The 18,656-nt window shown below is 28.8% G+C and overlaps 1 protein-coding gene across 10 annotated transcripts in view; it reads right to left on the reverse strand.

Annotated features, from left to right (window-relative positions):
* The window catches only part of LOC123258506 (disks large 1 tumor suppressor protein), a 308,892-nt gene that overhangs the window by 72,210 nt on the left and 218,026 nt on the right, over nucleotides 1–18,656 (reverse strand). For all 10 annotated transcript variants that reach the window (XM_044718637.1, XM_044718608.1, XM_044718599.1 and 7 more), the window contains one exon: nucleotides 11,605–11,640. In XM_044718637.1, coding sequence (XP_044574572.1) covers nucleotides 11,605–11,640 — 36 coding nt within the window. The remainder of the gene's footprint in view (nucleotides 1–11,604; nucleotides 11,641–18,656) is intronic.

Raw genomic sequence — 18,656 nt, forward strand, 5'->3', positions numbered from 1 at the left:
ATATATATGTAGGTTGAGTTTGCTACCTTTAAATTGTTGTAAATTTATAATGTTTTTACTGCAAATATCTTTCAAGAAAAAATGCATAACACGTTGTTTTAAATTCACTTTAGAATGCAAGTGACACTATATTACTAGTAAAAGCAATTGATCCTAAATTTTTGAGCTAAGAATATTATTTTGAATCAATTAGAAATTTTTGTATTGATATTTTCTTTGGTTTAAGTAAGCTTTAATTAATTCAAAAATTTTTTCTTTGAACAAATTAATTTTTTCTATGTGCTCGATTTAAGACAACAAAATTCTTCAAAATGATTTCCTTGGTTCGTTAATTTTTCTATTAATGTAGACATAAGTCTAGAAAATAATATTCCAATGTTAGCACGTATTGAAAAAACGACGTTCATAATAAATAAATAAATAAATAATGAAAGCCTTGAACTTGCTCCTTGTATAACCTACAAGAATCAGGACCTCGCTCGCGATTTTCTTACCATCCAACCGTGAATGTATTTGCATCGATGATAATGGTTACGAGGTCGTCACGGCCAGTTAGCACAATCATACAAACTGATCGCGTGGCACACATAATATAGACGTATATTATCACCAGCACTATTACTACTTCCAGTAGCTCTGTAGCCATCAGAATAACCCATACAGCAACCAGTCGACGGTTACCAGTTATCCAATGAGTTACGAAACCATCTATGCTTATGCCTATTACTATATAATACATCATATACACACATATTTATGATGCATGCTCGTACTATCAAATAGCTTACAATTGATTGAATTGCATACACGCACAATTTATATTAAGCACACACTTGAGTCTATTAAATCCACATGTACAAGCTGCAACAATGGTCGGAGTATGTGTGATATCCTCGTCACGTCATATCACAAAAAACTTTATTACTTGTTACTTATGACTCCTTTTTGATCACTGAGAATGAAACGCAGTATGTACATATAATATAATCCATAACAATATGTAATATTACGTCTCTTACTAGACTCGACAAAAGAACAACGCTATTATATTTTATTATTGCGATGCACATAAAAGGAACTGTCACACATCCACATCCATATTCATTATTTAAACATTTTCAATGCTACACTCTTAAAAATTTTCGTATATTTGGTAACATTTTAGTATACAAATATGTGTAATAATTATACATCGAGTCGACGAAAAAAATTTATTCACACATTTTACTAAATTTTTTATATGTATGGTTTAAAAATCAGTTTAAAAATCTAATAATAAAATAATAAAATATGGTTTAAAAATCAGACAAGAACACGTTAAAATAAAAAACTAGATTTAATAAAAAATTCAGTAGGCTCTATATCTACACTGTTAAAAAAAAATAATATTTTACCAAAATATATTGAAAGCAAATATCCGTGACGATAATTATACTTCTTTAAACTACATCTGGTGTTAAATTTATTAAGAAATTTTATATATTTGTAAATCAAAATTAGTAATAATGGTAAAAATGGACCACATGTACTTTTATGAACTCAGCTATGTAAAAATACAAAAGATAGTTTAAATTGAATATTTCAGTTTATCTACTAACATTTCGCGAATGTGTATTGAGATTATAAAAATTTTCTAATTTTATCGATAATTTTCTTAATTTAATCTACTAAAGTTTGATTTTTCTTTCATAAAATCCGGTTTTTCATTTTTTCGTGTTTGTGACTTTTAAATTACATGTATATAAAGATTATGTGGGAGTACTTTTCCACTCTCGAAAATTTTGCGTCAACCACCGTACTCTTTGGCCATAAAAATCCCCTCCCCGGCATTTAAGGGGCTCATGACGTCACGGGACCTCAAGAACAACGCTGTGTTAGCAAAAGCTAACACCTTCAAGAGTCAAGGGGCACAATGCAGATTTTCCTCAGCCTCTGAGATACACACATCTACGGGTTACTACACTTATCATATTTTCCTTTACTTAACGTATCGTATTATTGTAACCACGGAGTACCATCTTGACATTAATACTTATACACGAACTTAATCTATTGTATCGTTTTACCGATAACTATATTCTACGGGATTGATTAATTATTGTGAAACTTTATTAACTTCATTCGAATATTGTAAAGAGTATAGTTATAACTTGAATAAATGATTAAACTAAAAAAATAGACTGCTACAATTAGTAGACTTAATAAATAGATTTTAAGCTTACAAGGAAATATCGTAATATTTTTTTGCATGAGTTATAAATTGTTTTCGTAGACAATTTTTTTAAAAGTTACTTTTGTTTTTTTATTCACACTGGAAGTATCTAATATAAAATAAAATACGAAACATTAATATTAAAATGTGTAACGCGATACATTATATCAACACGGCCTTCAAATGTGAATCATAACATGTTATTACTACAAACAAATCCCGCATATGCAATCTATTAATCTCTGCTCTATAATACATAACAATTTAATATTCATATAATATTATGTTTCACAGAGTTATAACGATTCTATCGTCAAGTGAATTAATGAATTAATTATTCCGCTGATTTCAACCGGATATTTGTCAATTACTTATTTCTTTAAAAGCCAATGAGCGCCCGGTTGATATGAAACCGACACTAAACCGATTACTCAAATTTTAAATCTGCTAATCGGTGCTGGTATCAAAGAGAATCAAATATGTGTCCAATCTACATATGATATGTTTGTGACAACTGATCTCATTTTGGATTTATGTTTTCAACAGTATCGAAACTGAGCTTATAGTTTAAAGCTTAATGATTATAAATTCTCCCAAATAATATCAATATAATTCAAGATACTGTTTATTTCATATTATTTTTTATTATATCAGAAAAACATAACAACAACTGTACAGTTGTATGATGACTGAAATAAAAATTGACGAATGTCGAGAGTACAACGGTTTACATTGAGGAATATAGTATTTTTAAGTGGCGATGACTCACCGTATCGAGATTAAACAGGCTCGAGACTTTCTTCAGAAACCCGTCTTGCGACTTCTTCTTCCTTCTCGTAGCCATGTCCTTTACTCTTAGCGATCAGAGTTTACCAATTCAGACGTGAATTAATCCAAGGCTGAGTTTTTGCTCAGTAATATATCAGATCGTTATTATCGTACTCATGTGTTTTTTTCAAATATCAATGCATATCTTATGTGTCAAATCAAACTCACTAATTAAATCTAGGGTACAGTTTCAGTCCCACCAACAATTTATTTATTTATTGCAATGGATATATTACACTTTTTTTTATTGCTCCATCAATCTCTCGTTTTATTGCCTTGCGACACTATTGCAACCGCAAAAAGAAAACAATAAAAAAATAAATTAACCCACAATTTTACGATCAAAATTTTTATAAGTGTAAAAAATTTTTTAATAAGTAAATTGTAAATAATAAACAAACTTTAGAGTAAATTTTTATTTTAAACTAATTTTTCCTGTTTAGATTTTAGACTTAACTTTTTATTTATTTAAACTCCATTCTATTGCAAAGAGGAAATACTGGCGTAGTTGAACGATAATAAAGTACCAAGTGTACTATCGTATTGCTCGTTGCTGCCCTAATGTCCCTATCCGTCAGTTCGCAGGTGGGTGTTACTCTCACGGTCACATGTCCACGTTGTCGTTTGTGTTGTTGCTACTTTTATACACATGAATATATATGTATATATACAAATATACATACGTTACGTGTTCAGTAATGTGTTGTATGTACGTATACCCATGTGTAGTGAGTAAATGAGAGAGAGGGATGTAGTAATAAAATGTGAGATAGAGCAGAGAATGAGAACGAGAGTCGGAAGGACGAGTTTGTTGTATAAAAAAAAAAAAGAGGGGGCTGGAATCGAGTACCGTGACTACGAGGGTCCGGGCGTAATCCTCAGTCAGTGCAGTCAATTTTTACTTTTTTTTTTTTATTAATATTATTTTTTGACGGGACAATATCAATCGTCGCTGACGCGCAGGTGTACTCCAAATGTGTATATTCCAAATAATTTACTCCAAATGACTGATTAAAAAACTTTTTACACGTGGGAAAAGCACTTACGTTTTAAGTAAAATCTTCGTAATAAAACTACAAATTGATGAATAAATTATTAAACGCAAAATTTTACCGTTTTGTTATTTATTTAAAAACGATTTAGAGACCGGAAATTTAACCGGTTTAATAAAGCTCCGTTTTGAAATGAAATAAAAAATAGTAAAAATTATTTTAAAAAATGTAAATTTACTCCAAGTTAATTTAATACATTAAAACTTTTTCGACACTGGACACTGAGCACGCGTGTAACTTTAAAATCACTGTCAACTGTAATATGTTTGAGCCGCATTCCACGCCTGTTGCGTCGTCGCAGTCCAAGATCAACGACTTAAATTTCCCTCCACAATATTTCACACATAAAATATATATCTATATACTATATATATTTACAAAAAATACATTATACATCCATATCCACATAAATAATATTAAATAATATCCGAGGCGTATATTATCAACAATAGTACATACTATCTCACGTAAAAAAACAAATAAATAAACAAACAAACTTTTTTATTATTAACTAAACACCGGTCTAACACCATAAATAGTTACTTAACAACAGTATTAATTTTTTGATCCCGGAGTCAGGGAAATTTATCGTGAAACAGGCGCCCGGAGAATAGGCTTGGACATGGTTCACGGCGTCTCGCGTAAACAGGTTGCACAGAGAAGTCGTTCTCTGCCCCTGTAGTACGTACACCTACACGTCACCACGTTAATACAAGCCTTCTCAGCACTACTACACTCCAAAAGCACCTCCCACCATCTCACTAAAATACCATAGACTTTGAACTAACTTCACGGTGCACTTAAATATACTTTATAATTTAGTCTAAAGTGCCGGCAAATTCTACGACCGGCTTATTTAATTTTCTATTCAAGTAAAACTTTTCATTTCTCCTTACTCAGCCCTTTATTTTATTGAATATTTATTTATTTTATTATTTTTTAGCTACAATTTTTACTTTAACGATAAAGAATTTGAATATATTTGCACTAGTATTATATATTTTATTCCATTTCAATGGCGGCAGTTCTTGCAGCTCGCGATGGTCGCGACACTGAGTACCGTAACCGCTGACGTCATCATACATTACTATATACATGTATTTATGTGTATGCTAGCTTGTATGTGTATTTATGTTGTAAGAAAATACTATTTTACTACTGTAGTATTTGGTCTACGAATCTACGAATAGAGAGAAATATTTACTAGTATAATAATAATAACATATATGATATGTAATGTAGTTAGACTAGATTGTATATTTAGACTTAACTAGACGGACTAGACTGAAAACTGAAATTATTCATGACGAATATAACCGAGCGCTTACGAATTTTCACGATCGCGTGGGTGCGATCTTGAGATATTTTAAAATATCAACTCATCTGATAATATTACACTGATAGAAGGATTAATATTTGGTCATTTTTTTAGTTTATTGAAGAATTGTATCGTTAATAATTAATTATTAATGGACAAATCTTTTTTTGTACCAATAAACATTTTAAGTTTAAATTTGAACTTATGAAAAATGAAATATTGTGGTAAAAATAAAAAATTAAATTTTGTAATTTTTCAGGATGAAAAATGCCGGTTGTTAAAGTTAAAATTTCATTTTATTTGAGAAGATGAAAAACACTAGATAGAAGTAGAGAATTCACTGTAGCAAATGTACATGACCTCAACATCTAGTGGGAATAATATTCTTGGCTCTGTGCTTGCCAGGGTCATGAAGCATTCAAATTTCACGAGAGTACTGAGTTACGCGCAGTGTAGCACAAACATGAGAACTAAATAGAGAGGAGATGAGAGGAGACGAGAAAGTGATATACGGGAACTGATAGAAAATAATAGGCGGAGAAGGGATTGTGGAGAGAGGATCTCAAGCTAACTGAACTCTTTTTTTAAAATCGCTCACGGCGGGACAAAAAATAAAATGAGTATTTTAAGTGTGTCACCTCACACTTGGAACAAACGCCCTAGAGCTATGACCCGGAAGCTTTAGTGATTCTTAAGAGGACATCGAATCAAAAGAGAAAAAACTACTCAATGTTATTGCGGTGCATGATGAGTGTGTTGAGGTATTTTAATTTTAAGTCGCTGAATCTTTAGATTGTACATTTATTTTTTTTTAATTTGTATTTTTACATATTTTATCAGCAATTTTTTATTGTTATGGTTTATTTTAATTAAATTTTTATTGCTTTCTTTAATTTTTTTAACAATTAAATAATCAATTCTATGGATTAATTTTATATCCACAATATTGTAATTTAAATAATTATTTAAGTTGCTTAGTTACTAAAACATTTCATGTAGAACAATGTCCTATCATGAAATTCTTGCATGACCTGACATCTTTTGAATGCAGCCGACACTTGAGGGTCAATAAAACAGAAAGAGATTCACAACGCAAGCGCAGTAAAGGGTTTGAACGTATGCCATGTTATTTTTAAAGGCCAAATAAATATTGATTCTTTATTTTAATCAACCCATGCGAAGAAAATTTTTTCTCATAAACTTGATCTTTAAATTGATGTTTTGAAATAAAGATGACTTTCATAATGACTTTACCAGCAAAAAATTAAAATTATTCGAAAGTAATGTAAATAAATACAGGGAGTTGAAATTATTATTCAATATGTTGAACGAAGACTTCAGTGCAATTATTTCTTATATTTTTAAAATCCGTCCGGAAAGCGCGATAAATAAATTATTGAGATTAAAATAGATGTGAGGAAGTTTGATTTTGTACTGCGTTATTTATACAAAATATATTTATTTTAAAATGATTTTCAAATTTATTTAATTTGAATAGATTAGATAAATAATCTGATTGTTTTTTATGAAAAAATTAATTCAAAATAATGTCCTATGAAATTTGTTTATGAAAAAATTGAAATAAATTTTTCATAATAATTCATCAAATAAGGTAAATATGTTGAAAATATCAATTTAATTTAAGATCAAAGATCAAAGATTAAAGATCAAAGTCATGATGAGAAAAAAAAATTTTTTTACGAGGATTCAATATTTAAAAATCTATATGAAAAAAAACATGTAGAAAGTTTTACAATAATATTATTATTATTAATAATAATAATAATAATAATAATAATAATAATAATAATAATAATAATAATAATAATAATTTATTATGTAGAGCCTTTTTTTCAGTTACTGAAACAGTTACACTGAGTAAAAATTACATCTTTCTCTAACAACAATTGTCGATAAACAAATTTTAATTGTGAATTTCACCTAAATTTTCTCTGATGGTATGAGACCTCATACCGATAAAATATTATGGTGAAGAAGTAATAATCAAAAATTAGTCATTTTTCAAGAATTTGGATCGGGAGTATTCGGCTTAGAATAATAATAATAACTATCTATCTTTTAATAATAATAATAATAATAATAATAATAATAATAATCATAATAATAATAATAATAATAATAATAATAACTATCTATCTTTTAATAATAATAATAATAATAATAATAATAATAATAATCATAATAATAACTACAATAAATCAAATTTTTGAGTATCACATTTCATGTTATTAATTTTGTTTGAATTGCTTTGATATTTTTTTAAAGACACAAATATAGTAAAAAATGTTTCATCTTCGAATTGACCGAAAGCTTTTAACTCTAGACTGGTCACCTCTTTTTCAGTTTCTCGCTCGCACTATAGCGAGTCTCTATAGGTTGAGTAATTGTTAGGCGGCGTCACGCTCATAGGGTGACCAGTCTAGGGTTAAATAGCAATAACGTAAAAACAAATATTTTTTCATCAATTTATCAAGAATTTAATAAAAATGTTGCAACTTTTCGTCCGAATGAATGCGAGTAATTTTTAACTTGGTAATAAACGAAAAAAAATTTCAAACGTGATTTGTCATGTAAATTTTCAAACTGAATTCCTGTACATAAAAGTCCCGCTGAAAATTTAGTGATAGAACAGAAATCAATTTCCAGTGGATGTAGGATTGCTTCAGTACTAATACTGACGTGGGTACGACTGGGACTGGGACGTGTTGAGTGCCCAGCAGTAGCAGCGTCAACCCCTGAAAAATAGTATTCTACTCACAACATTCTCGGCCTTTCATGTGCATTCACTGTTTCAACATGCGCTCAATCGTTTGATGAATCTGCCTGTCGATGGCTCGTACTTCGTAAATCACAAAAACGTGCAAAATTGGAACCAGGAAAATAGGATAAAAATGTTAAAAATAATAAACACAAAAAAAAATTTTAATTGTTTTGTTAACTATTTTATTAGCAAAAAATAAAAAACAGGAATAAAAAAAATCAATTGCATTTTGGATAAAATTTTAATAATAAAAATAATTATCAAAACTCAGCTTCACTGCGACAAATCAGTGTCTCGATCTCTTCAAATCACTCCATGCGATTACATCCTAATAATTAAAAACAAAAAAAAATTATAAAAATAAATGAATGAAAAAATAAAATACATGTAATTAGTGGCAAATAACAGAAAAGCTTGAGGAATGTTTCGAGCCAATTTAATTGTAAATAAAAGGTCCCATTGTGATAACGTGCTAAGTATTAAAATAATTTATCGTGAAATGAAACGTGCATACGTCTGAAAGTTACGTTAATTTTGTTTTCGTTCTGTGTTGTCATAGTATTACATAGTATTACTACTATAACTCCTAGTACTCAAACTCCTACAACTCCTTCTTCTACTCGAGCCTGTATACTACCAGGACGTAGACTCGACATTTTAAACAAATTGCATGGAAGAGAAGCAAACTTGCTGTAGTCATTATACGATATTAAATTAGAAAATGAGAGTAACTATCTTCAGTTACCATCACACTCACTCTCGTGGAAGTTAAGTGTTCCAAACTACAATAGCCGCGGGAGTTGACAAGCCTTCAAGGCTACAACTCATTTACGTAATGGGTTTGATATAAAAAATATTTAATAATAATAATAAAAATAATAATAAGTAATTATAAATTTTACTTCTTGTGAAATAAATATTCCATTTGGAAAATATTTTGCTTTTAGTAAATACTTTTAAAATAATAAATAAAAATTGAGCTTTAAAGAATTTACTTAACAATTATAAATGAGTTTAAAGATTATTTGTAAAAAAAAATATATATATATAAATAAAAAAGTTGATGCAGAAATTTTCTAGTATATTAAAAAATATTATGTATCGATTCATCCTAAAAAAAAAAAAATGAAACGAAATTCAAACTATTTCCCTCATTGAATTTAATGTTGGAAAATTATTTACGAATTTTCAATCACAGCAAATATTTGTTAAATATTTATTTTACGAGAATCAATTACAATATAATAACATATTTAACTTCCGAAGTATAATCATGAAGATAACAACCCATCAATTATATTAGCCGATAAAGTTGTTAAATTCACATTTCTGATAATTAATGTGTAAATTTAACTTTAAAATTTAATCACAGAGTATTCAACCGAAAGATAGTGACCCAACAAATTATAATTTGTAATTAAGCTTTTAATCAAGTCATATATGACATGGATTGGATGAAGCGGATAAACGATTATCAATAATTATAGGGGTTATGATAAAGATAACTCGAAAAATGAAATAGTTTTAATAAGTTTAAAAGGGAAGAAAAAGCTGACATATGTTCTACCTCCGTATGTATAAAAACGTGGTCTCTAGGTATCTCTTGGAAAGCTGATAAAACTTTTTCCACTTGAGGATACTACGTCTAAGAAGATTTGGTAGGATATCCTCAGGCAAATCTCGTTTGAATTTCAAATTTTTTACCTCTTACTCTCAAACTTTTATTCAAAATTTTTTACGTCCGTTCCTCTCTCTTTCACTTAAGGGTGTAGTGGTTACTCGCAGAGAAACGTGTTGAGGTTCTTACTTTTATATTTATTTTAATGGATCAGAATAAGGAGTAGCGGCCCTATCCTGTCCGGCGACTACGTATATATAGCAATAAAAAACCGAGCATTCAAAAGACTTGACACTTTTATAACTACCGTCATACATCAGAAGTAATTTCTAAGTACTACAATATTATGATATGAAAGTATTAAAAGTTGAATGGAATTTTTTTTTTTTTTTTTTTTTTAGTGTGGAGAATAGCTGAGCGGAAAATAGGATGAAAAATAATCAGAACTCTCGGATTGAAAAAGCCCTAAACAACGGTCTACTTGAGACTGAGTATCTATTGACAATTCATTCGACCGGTATGTACTCTCGTCTCGTCGGTCTGTTCGTTTTTCTCTACTTGTGTCTCCAGAATAGTGGCCCTTTGTCCTCGTGTCAAATGTGGAATATAGTATTGAAGGGCCACGGATTTTAATAGACATTATTTCGACGTGAAAAACCCACTTTATATTGGGATATTGATTTTTTACACGCTTTTTATTTTAACCTCCATTTGTTATTAAAAGATGAAAGCTTTTTCATTTTGTACAGCGACCAGAGATTTTAATTTACCGATAGATGAAATTTACGCCCGCTATATTTTAGAGTTCTAGACGAAATTTAAGAAAAACGTACTGGAAAAAGGTTTACTTGAATCTAGAAAATTGTTTTTATAAAATTTTCATTGCGTGGGTTCTATAAAAAAAAAGCTTTTTTTTCTCGATTAAAAAAAATGTGTATTTATATACACTGTCAAAAAATGAGAGTGAATTTTCATGCTTATCACTCGAAGTACCGGAGTGAAGAATTAAAACACATGAAATTTGTCAAAAAAATACTACTTGTAGAAATTAAAGAAATTATTAAAGTTAAACTTGTATTTTTTAAACGAATAACAGCTAGTTGTTTACTTTTATTCAATTAAAAAATAACAAATTCCCTCCGGAAATTTATTAATTCATGTGATTATGTTACTTCTAACTTAAAATTATCATAATAACAAAAAAGCTAAATTTTTTTAAAGATTTTCCGTGAGTGAAGATAGTCTTTTTTTGTGTACTCAAAGTATCGGTTTATAAATGCGGTGAAATATCTTATTCACGCACACATTAAGACACCTCCGATGAATCTAAATGATAAGACAAGATCGATTGCTCGCTTCTTACTCACTTGACACTTAGTTACATTTATCACCTCGGAGCCCCTAATGCACCAGTCTAGTTTTTATTTTCACTATTGAAGAACATTTGTAAGAAAAGAAAAAAAAAACAAAAAATACCACTGAGTCTATTCTCAATTATTCATGAATAATCGACTCAAGTAGCAAACTCCTTTTTTAGTCACAAAATTGTTTTCTTTCAGATAAGCCGTGTTATTTTTCAGCGTTAAAGATTGTCTAGACAAAGCTTCGTTTTTTTGAACCAACAGCTTAGCAAAAACTAATTATAAATAATTAAAAAATACCAATAAAAGCTAACTAAATCCATGCACTGAACCTTCTCTGTTTTTCCAATGAAAAAAAAAAAAAAAAAAAAAAAGAAAAATAGCATGCATTAAAATTACTAGCTATTTATCAAGTATTAATTTTGAGGCTTACCTGATCCCCGTCGTGTCCTTGCCAGCTGTCATGGCTCTGTAACAAAAAAGTACCATAAATAATCCGTACTTGAGATCCCTTGAAATTCATGAATATGTTTTACCAACGAGCGTCTATAAGCTCTAGAGCGCGAGGAATTTGGGTGGAACAAAAAAAGTTAAGTAGTAAGGATATTTCCACAGGTTTTGAATTTTTATTGCAAATATACCGTCAATCCGGTGGATTCTATAAAGTGGCGAAAAGTGATATGTTATTGCTTGAAAATCGATACGTTTATTTCACTTTTTCGATATCATATCAGTTCTATATATAAATATAAATATATATTCACATTGAAGGAGATTCCCATTTCCTGCATTGATCATCCGAGCAAGTTTATAATTTGCATCAATATCGGTACCAGAATTTTCATTTTATTTTTGTACATTATATCCTTGTATTTACTATTTTTTTATTTTGTTATTTAAATCGTATAAAATGACGATTTACATTAGTCATAGCTCACGGCCTATAGGAACTAACAAATTCTATGAATATTTATGATTAAATTATTATTTATTATTTTATTTTTATATTGTTCAATAAATCTGCCGGTAATTGTACAAAAAAAAATTTATTTGTTGACTTACATTTTATAAATAAATTTTTTAAAAATTTAACTATTATACATTACACGGAGAAAAAAATTTTGCTATAGGAACTCTACAGTAGTTAGTTAGTTGTAAAAAGTTCCAGTAGGTTAACGTATTCTTATAGTAACAATACCGTTTGGCTCCTGCAACTCTACATCGTTGAGTTCTGAGAGCTAAACGTTATTTACCTCTCACAACTCAACAGGATCGTTCTGAGACTATAACAAATTTTTGGAAGTCTGCTTGATAATTTTTTTTTACGATTTAGCATTGATAATTTAATAAATACATGCGGTAGAATGAATTTATATTGCCAACAATAATTGTATATGACAAATAAGAATAGTATTACACGGAAAAAAAAGTTTCGTTCTGGTAACCTAACTGTAGAGTTACCACAACTATACACAGTTTATACTGTTCGTTGTAGAGTTACAGTAACAAAATGTTATTTAGTTCTGATAACTCAATGTAGTTGAGCTCTCAGAGCTCTACAGGATTGTTCTCAGAGCCAAACGGTATAGTTGGGAGCGCTCTACGTTGCGCAGTAGTGGAGTGCGCTGACATATTTTATAACCTTCTAAAATGACAAACAGAACTATTTTGTTACTCATCCATATTATTAAAAATATATGAGGACAATTAAGTTCCCAATTTATTTATTTAAGGAAATAGGTTTTTTTTTGTCAAATTAAATTTCGTTAGGACAGTTTTGTATTTATGGTTTTTCAAGGTTCATTTGCAGTGACTGTTAATTTAATTTATTAGTTGAATATATTGTGATAAGTAATAAGTTATCGGAATACATTAAAAAGACCCCATTTAACACAAAATAAAATTTGTTTTTATTTATTTATCTTTTCTTGTGCATATACGGTAGTGATTTTATGTCCAATATTTATTGGTATAATTAAGAAAATAAGATAATTTTGTGACGACCATATTTTTATTTTACAAATAATTTTTATTTGTAATATAAGTTAATTCTATTATTATTTTATTTCTATTATAATACTATTCTTATTTGTCATATACAATTATTGTTGGCAATATATATTCATTCTGCCACATTTATTTATTAAATTATCAATGCTAAATCGTAAAAAAAATTATTAAACAAACTGCCAAAAATTTGTTATAGTCTCAGAACGATCCTGTAGAGTTGTGAGAAGTAAATAACGTTTAGCTCTCAGAGCTCAACGATGTAGAGTTGCAGGAGCCAAACGGTATTGTTACCATAAGAATACGTTAACCTACTGGAACTTTTTACAACTAACTAACTACTATAGAGTTCCGATAGCAAAATTTTTTTCACCGTGTATAATAGAAATAAAATAATAATAGAACATACATTACAAATAAAAATTATTTGTAAAATAAAAATATGGTCGTCACAAAATTATCTTATTTTCTTAATTATATCAATAAATATTGGACATAAAATCACTACAGTATATGCACAAGTAAAGATAAATAAACGAAAAAAAATTTTATTTTGTGTTAAATGGGATCTTTTTAATGTATTCCGATAACTTATCACTTATCACAATATATTCAACTAATAAATTAAATTAACAGTCACTTCAAATGAACCTTGAAAAACCATAAATACAAAACTGTCCTAACGAAATTTAATTTGACAAAAAAAAACCTATTTCCTTAAATAAATAAATTGGGAACTTAATTGTCCTCATATATTTTTAATAATATACATTAGTAAAAAAATAATTATGTTTGGCATTTTAGAAGGTTATGAAATATGTTAGCGCACTCTACTACTGCGCAACGTAGAGCGCTCCCAACTATACCGTTTGGCTCTGAGAACAATCTCGTAGAGCTTTGAGAGCTCAACAACATTGAATTATCAGAACTAAATAAAATTTTGTTACTGTAACTCTACAACGAACAGTAAACTGTGTATAGTTGTGGTAACTCTACAGTTACGTTACCAGAACGAAATTTTTTTTTCCGTGTAGTCATCATAACGTAACTTTTAAAAAATTTACAAGAACAGACTCGTTCTTTGGACAATAGTCTAAGTAAATACCGATCCAATTGTTGTTTAATATAACGCATTAATTGACATAAACGTATTAAAAAAAAAAAAAAAAATTATAATGAATTTTTTTAATTCTCATATATGGCTATATCAAACTAAATTAAGCCATATATAAAAAAATTTTACTAAAACATCGAATTACTGTAAAATAAATCTAAAAAGTTATCAAATAAGCTTCAATTTTTAAACAATAATCATTATAGACTCAAAATCATTTAATTTTTTTACCGATTTAATGAAACTTTACTTTTGCATTCGTTTTAATGATTCTACAAATTTTTGGCAGCCCAGAGAAATTAACTTCCATTTCGACTGCCGGATGGCTTTTATTTATTATTATATTCATTAATAAATATGTAAATAAATCATGAGTGAATTAAAATGATAAATTATTTATCAGAAAGTGACACCTGGCCGGAAATTATTTAAAACGAGTGATTAAATGTAGTAAATAATAAATTGGTTTGATGAATGTCAAGAGCGTGAATTGGTGGTATGGGCTCTGACTCATTTCGCCAATAAATTACTGGACTCTCAATCTTTCTCCTTATGACTTGTGACTTATGGCAATAAACCAATCATTTCGGTGGATCGTTTCTGTTCGGCGGACGTTTGTCTGACGATATATGGGTGTTTATTAATCCGGTGAGGCAAGTTGAGATTGAATGGACAGTGGGCATAAATGCTGGTTTATCAAATTGATATAAACAATATATAAGGTCTGATTTGATCTATTATATGTATGTGTGGTGAGTGGTTTATAAACCGATATGTTCATCTCTTTCGCATGGGGTTTATCGGATACGCGTGCCACCGGAAGTATAAAGCTCGTTCGTTCGCGTACAATAGTCGCGGCGGTACTATATACCGGGTCGGGTTAATGCTGAACCGCATTGTTAGATTTATAGCGACAATATAAGCGAGCTCAAGCCACGTTGAAACGTACTATGCTCTATGGCATTTCACAGTATCTATAAATATATTTCTATAAGATTTTTATTATTATAAAGAGAGAGTACAGCCTTCGCGCTTTTACAATAATGGAGGTTAAATACTTTTTCATCCACTTTCAAAATTATACCCGTAATACTAGGGTTGCATACGAAAAAAAAAAAATTAATTTCTGTTTGATTAAACAACAATGACGTCAAAACGAATGCAAAAGTAAAATTTCATTAAATCTGTCTGAGAAAGCAGGTGATTTTTGGCCTAGACTGATAGTGAGGTACACAAATTAAAGCTTATTTAATAAGCTTTCAGATGCCATTTATAGAATTTTGATAAGATATCGCCTTCAATTGTAATTGCACAAAAATACGGTAAAAGTGAAAATTTTTGCGATTTTTGAAAATTTTTGAATTTCTAGTATTCCGAAACTATTTAATTTGGAGAAATAAATAAGTACACAAATTGAAGCTTATTAAATAAGCTTTCAAATGAAATTTACAGAAATCCGATAGGATGTCGCGTTCCATTGTTATTACACGGAAATAAGGTAAAAGTGAAAATTTTTGGCGATTTTTGAAAATTTTTGAATTGCTCTCATTTCTAAACTAATCGACAGATTTGGCTCATCTTAGAACTTAACCTCGGAAATCGTCTTAAGAATAAGTATGTTACGTTTTATTGAGATCCGTATAGAATTACGGAAGTTAGAGAAGAGACAATGCCGATTATATATATATATATATGTATATGTATAAACTTTTGAACCATATGCATTTTCTCAATCTGCTTGACGAGCTGAGTCGAAATTTAGCAAAATTTTTAAAAAGTTCCGTCATGAGGACCAATGCAATAGTTAGATTTCTATGAAATCTACTAAAAACTACGAATCGCTAAATTCTGTCCTCGGCTCTCCAATTTAGAACCCGAATAAAAATATGCTAAGATAAGTAATTAAGTTTTATTATTTTATCGCAATAAAAGTTTTATTACAATTTCAATTATGTACTTGAATTGGAAATCAGATAAATTTTTGCTGGTACTTTTTTATAGTTTTGATTTTTTTGCTGGTCTAATATATTCATCTGAATTTTTTTCAATGAATGTTTTACTGGTTGAGTTTTTTAATATCAACTATACAAATTGCTGGTTTTTTTATTAAAATTTTTAATATTTTATTGTTTTTTACAATCAATACCAGGGATAAATTTTTTTTTCCGAAATATCAGAACGCAATTAAAGAGGATTGGTTCGAGTTATCGAAGCTTATCTCCAATTTACTGGACTATTATTATCTCAAATGATATCGATGATAAAAAAGAGACTTTTTTATAAAAAATACCATCAGAACTGGAAAATCTGGTTTAATGATTCGGGAAAAATTTTCTGAGCCCAAGGACAGTTAAAAAAAATACCAGAAATTTTTGGAATAAGTTTATCAGTGAATTTATTTTTTATAAAAATTACTAATGAGCCGAGATTGTAATTGATTAATAAAACTTTTAGTCAATAAATTTTTCTATCAACATAATATGACAAAAATTGGTGAACTTTTGTTAAAAAAAATTAAATTATATATTTATTAAAATAAGAAATTACTACGAATTGAGAAAATATAAATTTTTCATGATGTACAATTTTGAAAACATTTATTAATAAATAAAAACATTCTATGCGTAATACTTATAGTAATTATTATTATTATATTTAGACGAATACATAAAACTATACTTCATTATACAATGAGGTCAAGTCTGGTCATTGCTATCTTCAAAGCCCGTCTTGTTAATTGAATAACTAAATTCATGGTTATTAACGTTAATCAGCCGCGTTAATCTGTTACTGTCACACTTATTTAAAACTCTTTCATAAATTAAACGTCAGTGCTTTAACAGTATCTTAATAATTTAGTCCAGTTTTTTAATAATTTAAATCTCCCATTACAAAGTACTTATGTCAACGGTATACTAAGTAATAACTGCTGCTCGTAATAATTAAAAAAAAAAAAAAAAAAAAAAAGAACAGTTAATTTGAAATTTTCATTGTCGTAGATATCTTATTCAAATTTCCATTGGCATATAATTAAAACTGAGCACACAAGAAACCTAGTATTTTCACGCATCGTAAAATACAAGCACAAAACTAGAGAAGCTATTACTCCGTACATTAATTAATCGAGAGACACATCTTCATAATTAAGAAACCACCGCCTATTTCCTACATATAAGACGCGCTTCCTACCACATACACTCCCTCTCTACTCGTGTATTTCTCTACTTCATCCTTAACTTGTTTATCGTTCAGTTTAACTTTGCTCTCGAAAATTTAATTTGCGTCGAGTATTCAGCTTCTAAATTTCTCTAAAATCATCATCATTATTATCACTATCCCTATCATTATTATTATTATTATCATTAAAAATTTTTTTCTAAAAAAAAACATAAAGCATTCTTCGAAAATGTATGAAAACAATCAGTATTCTATTTCGAGGGAAAAGCAAATAATAAAAACTCAATTTTACGACCTAGAACTTTGTCAAAGGGCGTCTTTGACGACAAAGACCCTTAATAGATAACTGCAGGGCTATTTACTTAGGAATGTAAACATTTATTCTGAAAACATATGCCTGTATATTATTATATCAAATTAAATGGAACAAGGGAAGGTTATTAAACTTCAATGTTAGACAGCTTCAGGGGAATAATTCGGTGACTTCAATATATTACTCGTTAGTGAAGTCTCAGTTTTACTCGTAGAGAGAAAAAAATTTCTGTTGAAGAAAGAAACTCCTTGACTGAAGAAAATTTTTAGAAAAACGAAAATTTTCCTGTTTCAAGAAAATTTTTTCTTGTTCAAAAACAACTTAGGTCTTTCGAAAAATTCATTTTTTCTGTATATTGATAATGAAAAAATAATGATTACACTTTTAAGTTTAAAAGATGGTGAATTTTTAATAAACTTTGCTTCTTTTTTTATTAACTTAGCGTCTTATTATCAAATAGAATAATAAATAATGCTATCAGTTAGTCAATTATTCAGAAATTTTATACTGTTGACCCAGAACAAACTGAAATCCTTTAATAGTTACTTACTTGTATCGGAAATATTTGAATTTTTTATTTCACTAAGAAGCTTATTAACTTTATTACAAAAACTAGCATGAAAATATAATCATTTGATAACTTTATCCTTAAATCCTGACCAGGGCCATCGGAATGAAACAAAAGTTTAAAAATGTTTTAAGTAGAGTATTCTACTCTCATTCACCAAACATAGAATAACAGTAATAATTTTTTACTCATTGAGATGGAGAAAAAAAAGGATATCGATGTCAGTAAAAAGTTATTTTACATAATTTAAAAAAGTCGATTTCATTAAATAAAATAAAAAAATTCTAACGTTTCTGGCTTTTTATA

Source organism: Cotesia glomerata, linkage group LG1 (assembly GCF_020080835.1).
Source record: "Cotesia glomerata isolate CgM1 linkage group LG1, MPM_Cglom_v2.3, whole genome shotgun sequence".
In the NCBI taxonomy this organism is placed as follows: domain Eukaryota; kingdom Metazoa; phylum Arthropoda; class Insecta; order Hymenoptera; family Braconidae; genus Cotesia; species Cotesia glomerata.